Here is a 17,921-nt window from a genome sequence, read left to right as displayed (position 1 = left end):
GAAACTGCAGAAAGTCAGAGCATTCTGAGCAATGCTTAAATTAAAGGTATGCAAGTCATTGTTTTTGACCAAAGTTGTTTCACTAATGATACAAAAAGCTATTAAATTATAGAATACCTTTCGGTGAAATGGATTTAGTCAGAAATATTACAGGAACGGATCAAAAGAATTAACCATAAGTTCATAGTCAACGGTGGCTAATTTGGGACAGAAACCTCTGCTGTGACCTACAACTGTTTTTTTTCCTGATGCTGTCTATCTAGGTAATGTCCCTGGCCAGGTTAATGTCCCTGTCTAAGGTAACTAAAGCCTGGTTCTCTACCTTTCAAAACTAAAATCTTCTCTGCTCTACAATTATCTGTATCTTCATCTGCTTTACTTATTACCCTATCATTTCTGGTGCAGCCTCTGTTTAGCTCACCTGCCTCCAACCTTGAACATAAAATGTATCTACCTTAAGGATATGGATGCCATTTTCTCGCTTTCAACATCCACAATTTTCTTGGCCCTGCTCTGTTTCCTTTCTCCTGTCATATAACCATAACTGAACCTTATCCTCCGTCCAGAGGCAGCTCCACCTCTATCTCCCATATCCTAGCAGGATGCTGCTATAGTTTTAGACTTGAAGAGAAATACGCATCATTTCCAAAAGAGAGCGGGCGGGGCCTGTTTTAACAGAAAACAAAACTGGCCAAGTTCAAAAGCCCTGGGTGATCCTCCTAACATTACACAGTCGCATGTGTCTCCATCTGTTAGCTCAAAGAGTAGGAGTAATAATGATAATAATAAATAGTAATAGCGCCCAGCCAAAAGTCAGTGATTCTAAATTAACAGGAGCAGCATGTCCAGCAGTGTTTGTGTTTTTCTGCTTTTCAGACTTATAATGAGGATAGATGGCTGAAAGGGAAGGATTATATTCTTAAAATTCAAACCTTTCATTTCTATTTAAGAGTTAATGCTGAGTAATATCTGCTCTCTTACCCTTTCAAGTCAATTTTATACTATACCTAAACACTTGGCTAATTGGAAAGAGTACTTTTACAAGTCTCCTTCAAAGAACTGAAGCAAAGTAACAACGGTTCCTTACCTTAAAATTTAATCTATGTCAGTTAAAAAAAAAACAACAAAACCTGACAGTCAGCTCTAAATTCGAAGGTATAAAATTAGCACAGACTGATTACATTGTTTAGCTGCTGGTCAAAATGGTCAAAATCTGCTCTTAGTGGTAAGAAATATCAGAAATAGAAGGAAAATAAAAGAGAAGACAGTATTTGGACACAGTAGTAAAAAACAAAGTTAAAGAGTTAGTTTTAAAGTAAAAAGTCCTACACTCCCTTGTCATTCTTTCCCTCTACTGTTCCCTGAACAAAAACAACTTAACCAGCCATGAGTTTTTAATACTCAAATGACTTTCTTATTAAAAAATCTAAGTAATCATGGGATTGAAATGGTTTGTCTTATATTTTACCACTGAAGTCCTATGTGATATAATGAATTTGAGTTAGCTGATTTCATATACCTCTCAGAAAAGAATACTTCTGAGAACCTCGTCTGTGAGATCTTTTCTACTTCAGTGTCTAACCTAAGCGACACACTCTGTGCTTTTTAATCAAGGGGACAAGCATACAGAATTCTATTCATAGCAACTTTTTCTACCTTTTGAAGCCCACAGAATATTGAATCTTTAAGAAGTCAATGTAGTCCCATTAGGAACTGATGCTGTTTCACATTATTGAAACATTAGTCAACAAGAACAAAATGAATTTATAATGAGTCTTTTAAAGATTTTTAAAAATTAGCCACTCAGAAATTGTATCTTACCATGGCAAACATTCTATCCATTTGCCTTAAGTCCAGACTATCACAGTTAATGAGCTCCCCTCCCTCAAAGTCTGATGACAAACAAGCCTAATATCTCTTATTCATATGCCTTCATAAGAGAAGACAGGAGTTTGCATCTCACACAATTATCTTAAAACTTCAGGTTATAGGTAAGCAATTACACATGATTTCTAATGAAAAGTTTTATTTAAGAAAGAAGAATAATAAAGGATTCTGACAATATCTCTATAGCACAGAAAATGCAGGAAATAAATCAAGAATCTAATGGCAATACTCAGTGGTTTTTCATACATTTCATTTATTTTCTCTCCTTTCCTCCCTGTACTCTTTTTCTTCCTGTACTCTTTTTTTTTTTTTAATTCTTAATTTTTTTTTAAGTAGGCTCCATGCCCAATGTGGGGCTTGAACTCATGACCCAGAGATTAAGAGTCACATGCTCTCTACCAACTGAGCCAGATCAGGTGCCCCACCTTTATTTATTTATTTTTTTTAAAAATAACTGTGGTATAGGACTTTGTCTTGGGGAAGATGGCAGAGTAGGAGGACCCTAAACTCACCTCATCTCATGGATATAATGAGATAGCTTTCAGATCAGTATAAAACTAACTGTGGTATAGATTTTATAAGATCTTAAATTAAAATTCTGATTCCCAACAATTAATTGTATGACTCTGCACAACTCACTTAACTTCTCTTATCTTCTATTTCCTCATCTATAAATTAGGAACAATATCCTTATAGGCTTTTATGAAGATTAAATAAGAATACACATGAGAAGCTTAATATGGTGGCTGGAACACAATAGATCATTTGTAAATGTTAATTTACACTGAATCCTTCATTTTAAAAATATGAATAGATAACACTTTTTTCTTGGCTGTTAGTTTCTCATTTCCATATCATGCTATTAATTCCCCAATACCTAATATCCTTTCTGGCATCCAGAAATATTAAAATAAATGTTTAGTGAATTAACTGAATTTATGTAATCCGTTTCTACTACTGCAGTTTTTTTAGCTATACCTAAACCTTTAAGTATTTTAGGTATAAGGGCTAGTCTCCCTATGGCTACCATGCTCAGCATGTCACCAATAGTTACAAATTTGTATAAAACATGGTCCTTTCTAGGCATTTGCTTTTAAAATTCAAAAGCTCTTAGGAATAGTAAGCATTTGGCAATTACGTAGTGTTAGTGTTTTACTGCAAATTAGTTTATAATTGCTTTTCTCCAAGGAATAGGCATTGCTTTTCAATGGCAGAAGGTGCCCAGGTACCCAGGAAAGTTAAGGGAGAAATGGGAGGCTCTAGAGGTTGAGAGAAATACTACTCCCTAAGCCAGATGCCAAGCACAATAATGGATGCTTAAAACATATGCCCTTACTTAATTCTTACAACAATTCCATGACAAAGGTATTAATATTGCCATTTTACATGTGAGGACACTTGGTTCACAGAGAGGGGAAGAGACTTGCTCAAGCTGACAAAGAGAAGGTGGTGACACAGAATTCACCCCCAGACCTATCTGGACTCAAAGTACAGCAGCTCTTTTGGTCCCACTAGGGTGCTCCTAGGAGGAAAGCCAAAGAGATGTGAACGATGCTAAAGGCCATTTGCCTGCATCATAGCTTTGCCTAGTGCCCATCTTTTGGTGTATACAAAAAAGTCACCAAAACCAGTCCGTATTTTTTTTTTTAAAGGACAGAGTTTCTTAAGGACAGAGACCAGATCTTACTCATCTTTGAAGATGTGGTATTTAATACGAGGTGTGGAATGTGGTTATCGCCCCCAAGTTTTTTATTAAACAAATTCATTGTTTTCTGATCTTTGCACTTCGCTTGCCAAAGGCTAAATGATGTTATTTACCAGGTCCTGATTTGATTTCCTCCTATCAACTGTTACTTCTTTTTTTTACTTTCCAACAGGCTGAGTTCAGATAAAAGTGGTAAGATACTTAGACTGTGAGGTACTAAACTAAGTAAAACCTGAGGATCTTTTTTTTTTAAAGAGTTTATTTATTTATTTGACAGAGTGAGAGATAGCGAGAGCAGGAACACAAGCAGGGGGAGTGGGAGAGGGAGAAGCAGGCCTCCCGCGGAGCAGGGAGCCCGTTGCAGGGCTCGATCCCAGCACCCTGGGATCACGACCTGAGCTGAAGGCAGACGCTTAAGGACTGAGCCACCCAGATGCCCCAAACCTGAGGATCTTTAAAAAAGTATAAACATAGTACACAGTCAGTTTTCAGATGGTTTAGGGTCATCACTGCATCTTAGATTACTGAGACATTAGTGGATGACCTTGTTAGAAGCCAAGTCTGTCCATGTCTAAAACCCAAGCCCCTAATACTATGTTTCATCTTCTAGTGAATGCTCTTCAGGGCACTGTATGTGAGATGTGTGAGCTCTGTACGGCCAAGAACGGAACACCTGAGACAGATAACCAGGAAGAGGCAGCCCTCGACACGGTGGGGTCAGAGGTCAGAGGTGAAGGAGGATTTACCCGACCCCTGCCCCACCCATATAACACAGGTACAGAGCAACATCATCCTCACATCAGGGCTCTCTGGTTATCTTTTTGTAATATGTTTATGCCTTAAAATATGACTCTATACTCACAGTATGCACTTAAAACAGGCTGTTAGCAGTCGAGGAGATGAGAGGACAGAGCCTTTCTTGTCTTTACACTGATAAATTTTCTCCAACGACTCTATTCAAAGGACCTCCTTTTCTTTACCGTTACAGCCTCCCTAATATTCTCAACAGTCACAAATGGGGTCTCTCTACCTATCGGTCTAAGCCCCTAATTTATAGGTCCTACTTCATATCTTTTAAAACAGTCCCTTTATTTTCATTTCCGTAGGCTTTACATTTTCATTTCAATAGCAACTTGACAAGACTAAAAGAGCTGGACATCAATTAAACTGATAGATCCTTTATCTACTTTTCAACAGAAAATTTCAAATTTCATTCAAGTTAATAAAGCACGAGTACCACCCATAAGCAAGCCAAAGGAAAGCACACATAAAATCAGTCTCAAAATTTTAATCAGTAGCTTGCTATAATATACCAAGATATAATAAAAGTGCCTTCAATTCAGTATTCCTGGCGAAGTTGACTCATGTCATACCTGGCTGATGCACACTTAAGATTCTCAAGATTAGACATGCTCCAAATCCTATGCACCTAATTCTGAGGATATATTCTACAATGCTTGCCAATTTATTTCCTCATTAAAAAACCTATTTATAATTTTAAAGTTGGCTTTACTTGTAACTACTGTGAGATCCTTCCAAACAAAGAATATGTCCTGTCTCTTCTTTGTGTCCATTAGATGCAGGAGGTACTGAAATAATCAGTGTTTGTTGAATAAGACCTTGGATAAGATACGACAAACAGTGTATTATTATAGAGAATGTACCTAAAAGATATAGCCTGAAATAAGGTGTGGAGAATAATCACTGGCATATTTTTTAAGTTTACAAAGTAAATTAAAAATAATCCCAGTAAGTGATTACTAGGGTCAACTTCAAAGAATCTTTGAAGATTGTGAGACTTGGCTTCTAATTTTGCTGTAGATTTTGCAATGATTCAGCAGTTATATATACTTAAAAATTATGGCATTAAAAAAAAAAAGTAAGCCCCCAAAAGAAATTTAAAATCTGAGAATGAGAAAAGTTGTTTGCCTGTGTATGTGTGTGTGTGTTTTAAGATATGAAATACATGTTGTCATTTCTAATACTACTTTTTAAATTTTGTTATAAAAGTATTGGTCCTGAGCAACCCGTATCATCAAGTGACTCTTTCCCCAGGATAATATTTACAGTTTAAAATCTACCTACAAAAACAAAAGTCACAAGTTAACAAAATACAATAAAATTTACCTCGCTGGAACTGGTAATTTGGGGCATAGAACAGAAGCTTTTGAAGACGTAGTATATTCAGAAGGCTTTAGGTTGTAGCTACACAGTGCTGAGCCTGTTGAAAGAAAAGGTGTACGTTAGCTAGCAGAAGAGAGCCTCCATAAATTCTCTCACTGATTCACTGTATTTATTTTATACGTTAATATTAATTCAACATATATAACTTTAAAACACTATAAAATTAATAAGACTCTGATCAGTCCTCAATCATTTAAAACTGATTCCTCTCACGTAATTTATATACAAATTTTAATTAATAACATTAAGGGTAATAACAACAATAAGTACTAGAATTAACTTTATCGAGTGTCTGCCATATATCAAGCCCTATGTATTTTTTTTTTTAAAGAGTCAACTTTTCAGGGGTGCCTGGGTGGCTCAGTCAGTTAAGCGTCTGCCTTCGGCTCAGGTCATGATCCCACGGGTCCTGGGATCGAGCCCTGCATCGGGCTCCCTGCTCGGCGGGAGGCCTGCTTCTCCCTCTCCCACTCCCCCTGCTTGTGTTCGCTCTCTCGCTGTGTCTCTCTGGGTCAAATAAATAAAATCTTAAAAAAAAAAAAAAAAAAAGGTCAACTTTTCATTGTAACTGACCAAACCGTGTTCAGGAATGTCTCCAAATAATAGAACAACAGAAACATGACAAAATTCTCCTACTGAAGAAGCCACGCATTTTGGCCAGCCCAGCGCTTCTGAGGGTTAGGCCAAGAGCAGCCCATTCCCAAGGCTGGTTCTATTCCCCATGCAAGTTTCTCTGGGGATGGACAAAGGGCCTGCCCCCTCCTCCCATCATGCTGGGAACTCTTAGAAAGTCACTGGCGGGGGCGGGGGAGGTTCTCCTCTCACCCCACACATATATTAATTATGTATTTACTATAACTCTATTAAGCCTACTTCAGAGAGGACGAAATAGAGGCTAAGAGATAAGGTACATAACTTGCCCAAGATGACACAGTTACTATGCAGCAGAGCTGGGATTGAACTCCTAGATCTCTTTGACTACAAACCCACCCTCAACTACACATCCTGTCTCTCTTTCCTATGCTTCTCATTACTAAATATTTTAAGTGACTGCATATAGCATATATGCTTTCAGACAATACATTACTTTTTCCTTATTTAAAAGGCAAGAAATATTAATTGCAAATAAACTGAACAAAGTGATAAAAGGATTCTCAGTTTTCAGATAGTTTAAAACAGCTCAAATTCCATCATAGATTGGTTATGCAAACAGCCATCTATTTCTCAGTTTCTGTGGCTAATATGTGTCTTAATAATATATAAAATTCAGGGCGCCTGGGTGGCTCAGTTGGTTAAGCGACTGCCTTCGGCTCAGGTCATGATCCTGGAGTCCAGGGATCGAGTTCCGCATCGGGCTCCCTGCTCAGCGGGGAGTCTGCTTCTCCCTCTCCCACTCCCCCCTCTTGTGCGCGCTCTCTCTCTCTCTCTCATTCTCTCTCTCAAATAAATAAATAAAATCTTAAAAAAATAATAATAATATATAAAATTCAGATGGATGCAGTCCACCAAATCCTTGATAAGTCTTATTTTACTGACTTGCTAATTTTATAACATAGCAACTAGAATATTGTCAGGTTCGTCATACAATAGGTATCATTAACTGAGAAAACCTAGGCTCTACTTACAATTTTGCTGACGACCTACTGCACTTTATCATGTAACCTGTTTATATTTTATTAATTACAGTCCCTACCAGATTACTAATTTGGTCAAATACTTTATTATTAAATAGAAATAGAATAGCTTTGTGTTTATATTATAGTAACAATGGACTTTCACACCATATGACCACTGAAAAAGTTTAAAATAAAATGTGAAGTGAAAATGGCAGGTTTTAACATTGAACTAATTATAGAAATGTCACATGAGGATGTGTGAAAGAACTTCAAGGGAATACAGAAAAAAAGATTTGCTAGGACAACCTTGAGAATGGTTTTATTTCATTTAAATCTTGTCCTATCAGCCAAAAGAATTTTTAAAAAGCCACAAACCTGCATTTAATTCAGTAATGCTGCCCCCAAATCAGCAACCAACTTGCTAGGTATTTAAATATATGGGCTGTAAATATCATACTTACAAAAATACATGTAGCATCTATTTTATATAAAGATAATTCAAGTAATTTGACAATGTAAAGTACTTTTTAAAAAGGATTTATTTACTTATCTGAGAGAGAGAGACAGAGACAGAGAGAGTGCGCAAGGGGAGGGGCAGAGGGAGAGGGAGAAGCAGACTCTCCTCTGAGCAGGGAGCCCAACTTAGGGTATGATCCCAGGACCTTGAGATTAAGATCTGAGCCGAAATCAAGAGTTGGATGCTTAACCAACTGAGCTACCCAGGCCCAGGCGCCCCTTGACAAGGTAAGATATTTTAAAAGAGATACTTGAAAGTTACATGGCACTCTTCAAGTTTCTTCCACTTCTTAAGATAGATTCAGTAGGAAACTAAGTTTCTGAAATTGTTTTCGAACATTCTTTTCCATGTTAATGACTTATTTTTTTAAGTTAAGCATGAATATTAAATATCCACCTCTTCTAAAATTAGTCTTTCGTCTTTGAAGATAATGCCACTAGATTCTATTTACAGCAGTTTTCAGAGAAAACATGACAGCAGTAGCAAGCAAACATTTTAGATTAATCCTGAAATATCTGGGAGTCTTACTATAGAATTGCTCATGAAAAACACAGCAACCGTGTCAATAACTGCAGAGCACCCAACGTGATCATCAACTTCCTGATCTGAATTGTCAACTTCTTTCTTTCAGAGTGCAAGACGGAATCAATTTGCACAATATGAAAAGGGCCTAACTAAAGCACTGCGTCTGCAAGCACACTGCTCCATCTGAATTCAGCGAACATAATCTCCGTCCCCACCCTTTCTTCATTTAAAAAAGGAGGTCAGCAGGTGCAACAGAGTTCAATTTTATAAATACTTTCCCAGGATAATGCTCAATGAAAGGATAATAGCCTTATCTCTGATGGTATTCTGGGACATAGGCCAGTACTAAATAGATCCTGTACTAAATAGATTAAAGGAAAAAGATCTTTACAATGTTAGTAGTAACAATCAGAAGAAACCTTCTAATGCTTCCTACTCAAAAGGCTGATGGACAGAGAAGCCTCAATGCAGAACATTAAGACAACCCAGTAATGGCAAACATTTTACAACTGTTTCTCTTTTCACGTTTATTAGCTAATGCATTTTCAGCGAACACTTTTTAAGGTGGTATCTATCTTATTTTTTCTTTTTTTTTTATAGTGAGAGTATAAACAATACTTAGCGCAAGAGGTTTGGTCATAAAGAGTAAGACAAAGTTTTTCTTCTAACGCAAAAGGCAGGGAAAACCATACTTGAGTAATGAAGTCTAAAACCAAAAACAAAAGCTTATCTAAACCACACCAGAGGCAATCCATGCAACTCAGCCAATGGTATTCAAAATGAGTGATCTTAGGAAGCCAACTTTGGTATATAAACATTTATCTTGGTAAACAGTTGCTATAGTCCCCAGAATGTTTAACTACCATAATTTTTCAAATGCCTTATAATATTCAATTATTTATTCTTTAGCTCAATATCACTTATAAGAACTCCCCTAAGAGGTATGTTTCCATCACCATGCTCCAAAGATTACAGAGGAAAAAAGTAATACTTCCAAGGCCTTTCTAAGCAATCACTGACAAATTTAGAAATAAAATTCTTCACTCCTAGGCCACAATGCTTCTTCTGTGCCATTCCTAATCATCATAATCAGACAAATATTCAATAAGCTTCTGGGCAAAAAACATACATCCCACAGATATCTCAAAAACATGTTTGAAGAAAAAGATGTTTCTATCACCGACTCTCCAAATCTGCTCTGCCTCCTCCCATATATCTCCAATCCTTGTTAATGGCTCCACCATTCACGAAATCCCCAAGATGAAACGGGAAGTCATCCTGTATCTTCTTCTTTATCCATCATCTTTGGATACCATTCAAGACATTCAAGTTACCAAGTCCTGACCATCAGACCCTTCTATGTTATCTCAGAGCTTCAAGATCTCTTATTGCTTCAAACTACTCTCCCAAAGGGTCTCTTCTCTATATGCTGCACACAACCTTGAGAATGGTCTTTGTAAAATAGTCCTTACTTGTAATACCCTCCCGCCCTCAAGATAATTTCCAAAGTCCCTGGCTTCAAAGCTCTCGTAAGGCAGGCCTCTACCTAAAACTCCAGCCTTATCTTAACATAATAAACCACTTACAGTTTTGCTGTTTACAAGCTACCAGGCTTTTTCACACACTGTTGCCTCTGCTTGGACTGTCCATTCTTAACGACCATCTGAGTAAATGTTCAAGTTTGAGCAGAATTTCTACAAACTACTCAAGCCTCACCTCCTTCATTAAGCTTTCTCTGATGTACCCAAAGCTATTTACTGCTTTGTCTATTATAAAACTTAGCATATCATTTTGTAATTTTTTTTAGCTTACATATCATCTCTATTTTTAGAAAGTGAGCTCTTTGAGAACTGGGACCTTATGCCTTCAAAATATGTGGGACCCCTCTCTCCTGGCACATAGATACTACTCAAAAGTCATCTGTTGAATACAACAGACATCCTGACTGGAAAAAAAATAAAATAACCTATTTTGAATCTCTTACTTTGGTGTTACATGTTATACATAATGTTTATATGCTTTTCACCCCTCACTACAAATTACACTATGTAAAATAGGATTTCTCGACCTTGGTATTATGACATTTTGAGCTGGGCAATTCTTGGTTGTAAGGAGCTGTCCTGTGCATTGCAGGATATTTAGCAGTATCCTTGGTTTCTAGCCACTAGATTCCAGTACCCTCCCCCGACCCTTCACCCAGTTTTGACAACCAAAAATGTCTCCTATCACAACGATATTTGTAGGATATACTAAATTAACAGAAAAGATTCCTTAAAAAACATAATTTAGAAAATTGTAGTTAATAAAAAAGAAAATCTCCCAATGCAGAACAGTGTTCATTACAAAAAACAAATTACACTCCTGTGTGAGGTCCAATGAATTTAACCCCTTTCTCTCCAATTAGGAAAGCACATATATTCATATGCTGGAAGAATACAATTCCCAATTTCAATTTCCAGGAACCAACAAAAAGTATGGACATATTTGTAGTTCCCAAGAAGCACCCATTAACTAGCTGGTGGCATGACATTATCTGTCAACCACTGTCAGCACATACTACGCACATAATAAATATTTGCAGAGTGAATTAATTTTGGACATCTATGTGCAACACTTCTAGGTATTGTGGAGGACAATGAAAAGTTTGTCTTCTATCATGCAAGCTCCCTAAAGGGAACTGTACCTTTTCTTTGTTTCTCTGGCATGTATCTCTTGGGTGCTAATTAATTGTCGAATGAAGGAATTATTTAAAATTGCATTATCAAACATAAGGATTTTTTCCCCCTTCACAACCAAGCTTCCCTTGCTGGTTTCTAACTTAGAGGCAATTAAAGCAGTTGCTAGGGTTGATCATTTCATTCATTTGTAAATGATATCAAGTCCAATCTTTTGATTCACTGTGCCAAAAAGAATCCATACTAACTGTGTGGTTTAAGTTATATTGTTACTGGCTGGTAAGAAAGAGGGTAATGCTGATCATCTGTTGATACTAACTTTAAACATAACACCTAGGTAATGATAATCAAAGGCTTATTTCTATTCATAACTTTTATCTGATATATCACATCATCTTTCGAGGTTTTCAAAGACAGAACAATGATCACCGAGAAAGCACCCAGCTCCATGGCCCTACTCAAAGTATGAACATGGTCTACATGGTAGTTCATAAAGCTCTTACTTTTCACAAAATACAGTGCACTGAAGAAGCACTCCCAAATGGGATTGATTTCTTCCATGCTATAAATGGGACACAAACAAGAAAAACAAGATTTCTGTCATTTTACTTCTGTGTTAGAAAAACAAATTAGATATAAAAATTTGATAAGAGTAATGCAAAAGATAATAAGGTATTCCATGTAAAATATTAGCAATGACTGAGACTATGCAGTGGGCCCCCAATTTTCAGGTCATTCTTATTTCTAAACTGCTGTTTAGAATTTAGATTTGCAAGTGGAAAGAATAAAATGACACACAAAGCATCTGGCACTGTGCATGGCACAAAGTAGGTACCAATAAACTTCAAGGAAGTTTCAAAGTAGGTACCAAGGAAACTCCAATCTCTTCATGGTGAAACAAGGCAAGGCTCAAGTCTGATTTATCTATTCAGTAGACGCAGGAGCCCATGCTGACCAATGGGGAGAGTGGAGTAAGGTGAAGGATGAACTATGGGCCAAACTTGGATCTGGGAGAGAGGAAGGGAAGGGACTGTCCCAGCAGGCATTACGACCTGATGTGGTCAGGCTGGGTTGAGATGAAAATCTCATATAAAGCTGAAGTTAGGTTCCAAGGTAGGGACGTTCTCTTCCCCCGTACAATGGATACGTTATTTGAGTTTTCAAAAATAATGATAATAAAGTAAGAAGGAAACCTGTTTACCAGAAACTGGAGGGAAGCAAAATTAGAGTAAGATGGAATTCATGCTCTGCTGAAAATAACTCAGGGGAGGGCTCCCACCCGATGATTTCAGTTTTCTCTGTAGGGCACAAGGTGAGGAAAGAGGAAAAACAAGAGGGCTTAGGGGAAAAAAAAGGTTATGAATAATCACGCGGATAGGATGGACAGGAGAGATAAATGAATGAACTAAAATGAATTATTGAGAGATGAGAAAGATGGCGACCAAAGATTCACATCAATTCTGGTTAGAATGAAGCTAAACATTTTACCAGCTGGTGGCAACTGACACAGATTCAGAATTGAGCAAAGGATAAAGTGTGCTGAGGGAATGAGAAATTACTAAGTGCTGAGAGAGATGAAGAGCAAAGTCCAGGGGCACCTGGGTGGCTCAGGTGGTCCTGGGATGGAGCCCCACCTCGGGAATCCCTGCTCAGCGGGGAGTCTGCTTCTCCCTCTGCCTCTGCCCCACCCATGCTCTCTCTCTCTCAAATAAATAAATAAAATATTAAAAAAAAGAGAGAGAGAAAGAGAAGTCCAATGCATTGTTCTTTCAAAACACATGGATAGCTACTATGTGGCATCCTGTACTAGGGCTTGGATATTCAGAATTGAATAGCATGATCCCACCCCACAGGAAATTCATGCACTACTCAGGTAAATGATAAACAAAGAACCAAAAAAGTCTGGTACTGAGTCCTTATGGTACTTGGCAATTTTAATTTTTAAAAGGCAATTTTTAATTTATTCTCTAGCATCATATTTATATTTGTATCATATAAAAACGATGAACCATAATAATAATAAAGTGTATGCTTGGTCCACCTCCCACCCAACTCATGTACCAGAACTTAGACTTTTACATTCGTCTAAATTCTTCTGCTTGCCTTTTAAAGCTCTTTATAATATGGCAGCATCTCTTCCTAACCATCTCATGTCCAGCTGTTACTTCTAAATTTTCTATTCTAGTCAGACACATTGGACGGTGGTGTTCTACAAACTTCAGTGTCCAAGAAAACACTCCTCTTTCTTGTCTGAAAGAAAGAGTTGAGGAAATACTTTTTGCTTAATAAATGCATTTCTTACAAATGTTATTATAGGAACCTAAAAGCTTTCCCTTATAAAGATTTTAAATAATTTGTGAAGGTAATAAAAGTTCACACAAGTGGATAGTTGTAAGTGCTAAAAAGCACTTTGAGATGTTGTCATGGAAACTCAGAACTCTTTGAAAACGATTTATATTATCTTTTTAGTCTGGTAAGTAAACTGTTATTTTACCTTACATTTTTTTTAAAGATTTTATTTATTTATTTGACAGAGAAAGTGAGATAGCACAAGCAGGGGGAGCAGCAGAGAGGGAGAAGCTGACTCCCCGCTGAACAGGGAGCCCGACGTGGGGCTCGATACCAGGACCCTGGGATCATGACCTGAGCCGAAAGCAGACCCTTAACTGACTAAGCCACCCAGGCATGTTTTCATCTTGCAAAACTGAGATTTTATAGCCGGTAGAAACCATCGCCCTATCTTTCTATTACTGGCCTATTTCACCTAGGATAACGACTTCAAGTTTCATCTATGTTGTAGCATATGACACGATTTCCTTGTTTTTCAAGGCTAATATTCCACTGTGGGTATATACCATGTTTTCTTTTCTTTTCTTTTTTTTTATTAAAGATTTTTATTTATTTATTTGACAGAGAGAGACACAACGAGAGAGGGAACACAAGCAGGGGGAGTGGGAGAGGGGGAAGCAGGCTTCCCGCGGAGCAGGGAGCCCGATGCGGGACTCGATCCCAGGACCCTGGGATCATGACCTGAGCTGAAGGCAGTCGCTTAACCAACTGAGCCACCCAGGCGCCCTATACCATGTTTTCTTTATCCATTCATCCATCATTAGACATTTAGGTTGCTCTCATCTCTTGGTTATTATGAATAATGCTACAATGAACATGAGTTTGCAAATATCTCTCTGAAATCCTATAACCAATTCTTTTGGATATATACTTAAAAGTGGGATTGTTGGAGGCGCCTGGGTGGCTCAGTCGTTAAGCGTCTGCCTTCGGCTCAGGTCATGATCCCAGGGTCCCAGGATCGAGCCCTGCATCGGGCTCCCTGCTCGGCAGGAAGCCTGCTTCTCCCTCTCCCATTCCCTCTGCTTATGTTCCCTCTCTCACTGTCTCTCTCTCTGTCAAATAAATAAATAAAATCTTGAAAAAAAAAAAAAGTGGGATTGTTGGCTCATATGGTAATCTACTTTCTATAAGACTTTCTAAAAGAGTTTTAAGGTTCACAACAAAATTGAGAGGCAGGTACAAAGGTTTCCCACATACCTCCTGCCCCCACACATGCATAGCCTCCTCCATTAAAACCTCCCCATCAGAGTGGTACATTTGATACCACTGATGAGCCTACATTGACACATCATAATCACCCAAAGTCCCTAGTCCTATGGGCATGGACAAATGTATAATGACAAGAATTCATCATTATATATCATACGAAGTATTTTCACTGCCCTAAAAATCCTCTGTGGTAATTCTATTTTTGATTTTTTAAGGAAACTCCAATCTCTTTTCCACAGCGGACATACAATTCTATATTCCTGCCAATGATGCTCAAAGATTCCCATTTACCCATAACTTGACCAACATTTGTTATTTTCTGTTTTGTGATGTTTGGGTTTTTCTCTGTAGAAGTTGTCCTAATGGGTATACACTGTGGTTTATATTTGCATTTCCCGTATGATTAGTAGATTGAGCATCTTTTCATGTCATTATTGGCGTATCATGTATCTTCTTTGAAGAAATGTCTATTCAAGTCCTTTAGCCATTTTTAATTGGGTTGCTGTTGTTTTTTTTTCTTGAGTTGTAGGAATTCTTTATATATTCTGGGTATTAACCCTTTATCAGATATATGATTTGCAAATCTTTTTTCTCCTATTCCATGGGTTACCTTTTCACTCTGCTGACTGTGTCCTTGGATGCACATTAGTTTTAAATTTTGATGTAGTCCAATTTATCTATTCTTTTTCTTTTGTTGACTGTGCTTTTGGTTCATATCCAAGAAATTATTGCCAATATAATGTCATGAAGTTCTCCCCTATGTTTTCTTCTAAGAGCTTTATAGTTTGCTCTTATATTCTGACTTGGTCATGGATTTTGAACAACTCTCTTAGAGGTTTGGAAATTTCCCACTTAAACTTAAAATCATCTGCTCCTTCCAAATCATTATGCACCTCAAATGATGGAAAGACAAAAGAGGAAAAATGCAAAAAACAAAGAATTCTCTCAGTGACAAGAACAATGTTGGAATTAAATTTTACCAGGTCAAGTATTAAGTCACCAATCCAAAGAACAATATAGATTTTTTTTTTTTGAGAAATTCAGAATTTTCAACTTAGGGTTGCTATTAAAATAAAGGTATTTGTGTCCTCCCACCAAAGGCTCCCTTCTCTATTATAATTTCATAGTTTTTCTATTGCTTTTTAAAATATTTATCCTCTCTATCCTCCACTGCTGTGCTTCTTGATGCTGCCATTATTAATACTTTTTTTTATGCTTAACACGTTGACTTATTTTGCAAACAGCTGCCTCAAAAGCCTAAGGGTGCCTGTGTAGTTAGGCACCAATTTAAGAAGTCTGTTTTCTGGAATAATATTCATTCGTTAATATTCTTGAACACCTGCTTTGTGTAAGACACTATGAAAAAAACAAAGTTGTAAAACTCACCAGAAAGGTCTTATAAACTGGCCTTAACAGGCCATACTCAGTATCATAATCACTTAGAAGGATAATGGCCTGGAAATAAACATACCAGCAGGGCAGCATGGGGCATTTCTCCCCAGCGGATCATCACAGCAGGCAATACAGCCGACAAGGAACTAACTCTCTTCTGGCCCTCCAGATGACATGTCCGGTTCAAGGGACCAAGACTCACACTCAGTGGGTTCAAGAAAATGTGTCAGAAGATAGTTTGACACTAGATCCTAGCTTTGAATGCCAAAGTAAGACATACAGTGTTTTATTTTATTTTTTATTTATTTATTTTATTTTATTTTTTACCCCTGATGACTTCTGAGTAAGGGATTAATATGATTGAAGCTCTAGCAAAATTAATACGGCAGCAGTATGTAAGGGGCTAGAAGTAGAGAGAGACTGTAGGCAGAAAGACTATTACATTCCATTGGGGGAATAATAACATTAATAGTAGTAATGTAACAGCAGTAACCAATACTTTATTTTTTTAGCAATTTACTATTTGCTAGACTCTCTTCTAAGCATTTTTCATGTATGAGGTCTTTGTAACAACCTATGAAATAGTTTTCGTACAAATATTATCCCCTTTATAAATGGGGAAGCTGAGGCATCTAGCGATCAAGTAACTTGCTCAGGGTCTCACGGCTAATAAGTGGTAGGACCAGCATTTGAACCAAGATAATCTGGTTCCAGAGCCCTATACTCTTAACGCTCAACACTACCACCTCCCAGTGTGTATGCTCACATTGTCTAAGATTTTAGAAAAACCCATAAGGGATAATTCATTTCTCCCTAAGAAACCTGATAAAGACAGGGCCAACAGTTCTAGTATTAGACTCACCAAATCAATACAGGTAAGGATATCATGGGGGAATAGAAAATGAGATCTTTTTTTTTTTTTTAAAGATTTTATTTATTTATTTGAGAGAGAGAATGAGATAGAGCATGAGAGGGTCAGAGGGAGAAGCAGACTCCCTGCCAAGCAGGTAGCCCGATGTGGGACTCGATCCCGGACTCCAGGATCATGACCTGAGCCAAAGGCAGTCGCTTAACCAACTGAGCCACCCAGGCACCCGGAAAATGAGATCTTAAAGGGTAGCTGGTACCTCTTTATTCAGTGCCCACAAAGTACCAAGGATTCATGCATCATCTCATTTGATCCTCCCAAACACCTATGAAGGAGGCATTATTTTTAATTCACTTTTTTTTTCAGATGAGGAAATCTAGTTCAGAGAGGCTACACCTTCTGTCCCTCATTACAGAGCCAGTTAGTGGGGTGACAGCAGATTTAGAATCCAGGGTCACATTAATCTCATGCTCTTCCCACTATCTCACGCTGAGGGCATGAAGTGAGAGGACAGGAATATGGCCAGTCTTGAAGGATGCGGTCCTTCTGCCCTCAAAAGGCCAGAAACCAATTGGGAAGACTCTGGAGTCATGTAGAGGTGTGTGTGCAGGTATGTTCCCAAGCTGTCTCTTTACCCAGCTAGAAGTTATCCTGAGTGGATGCATGAGTCAGTCCTTGTTCCAAGGAACCAGAACTAGCCTATAAACTCAGGCAGGGCTAAGGCAGCTCTGGGGAGTCCAACACACAAAATGCAAACATGAAACCTCATGGAAGTTCAAAAACACAGGCTAGCAGTTTGTGGCACTCCACGAAGAGAGGTTAAAAATAAAATTCTCTGAAGAGAACTGAGGATAGCACCTGGAAATGAGAAACCCAAGGGAATAGAGTCAGAGGTCAGGAAATTGACTATGTTTGTTTTCTCAGCTAATTCCCATATGTTTAACCTCAGAGTTTCTCAAAACTTTTCCCTTAGAAAAATTCTTATGAGACAGTA

General features: G+C 37.8%; 1 protein-coding gene across 4 annotated transcripts in view; it reads right to left on the bottom strand.

Moving 5' to 3' along the window:
• SLC44A1 (solute carrier family 44 member 1) overlaps positions 1 to 17,921 on the bottom strand; it is a 196,051-nt gene that overhangs the window by 85,290 nt on the left and 92,840 nt on the right. For all 4 annotated transcript variants that reach the window (XM_031027621.2, XM_031027620.2, XM_031027619.2 and 1 more), the window contains exon 5: positions 5,720 to 5,813. In XM_031027621.2, coding sequence (XP_030883481.1) covers positions 5,720 to 5,813 — 94 coding nt within the window. The remainder of the gene's footprint in view (positions 1 to 5,719; positions 5,814 to 17,921) is intronic.

The sequence above is a fragment of the Leptonychotes weddellii genome, chromosome 14 (genome assembly GCF_054177405.1).
Source record: "Leptonychotes weddellii isolate Sample4059 chromosome 14, ASM5417740v2, whole genome shotgun sequence".
Classification (NCBI taxonomy): Eukaryota; Metazoa; Chordata; class Mammalia; order Carnivora; family Phocidae; genus Leptonychotes; species Leptonychotes weddellii.
This window is presented reverse-complemented; position numbering and strand designations above follow the sequence as displayed.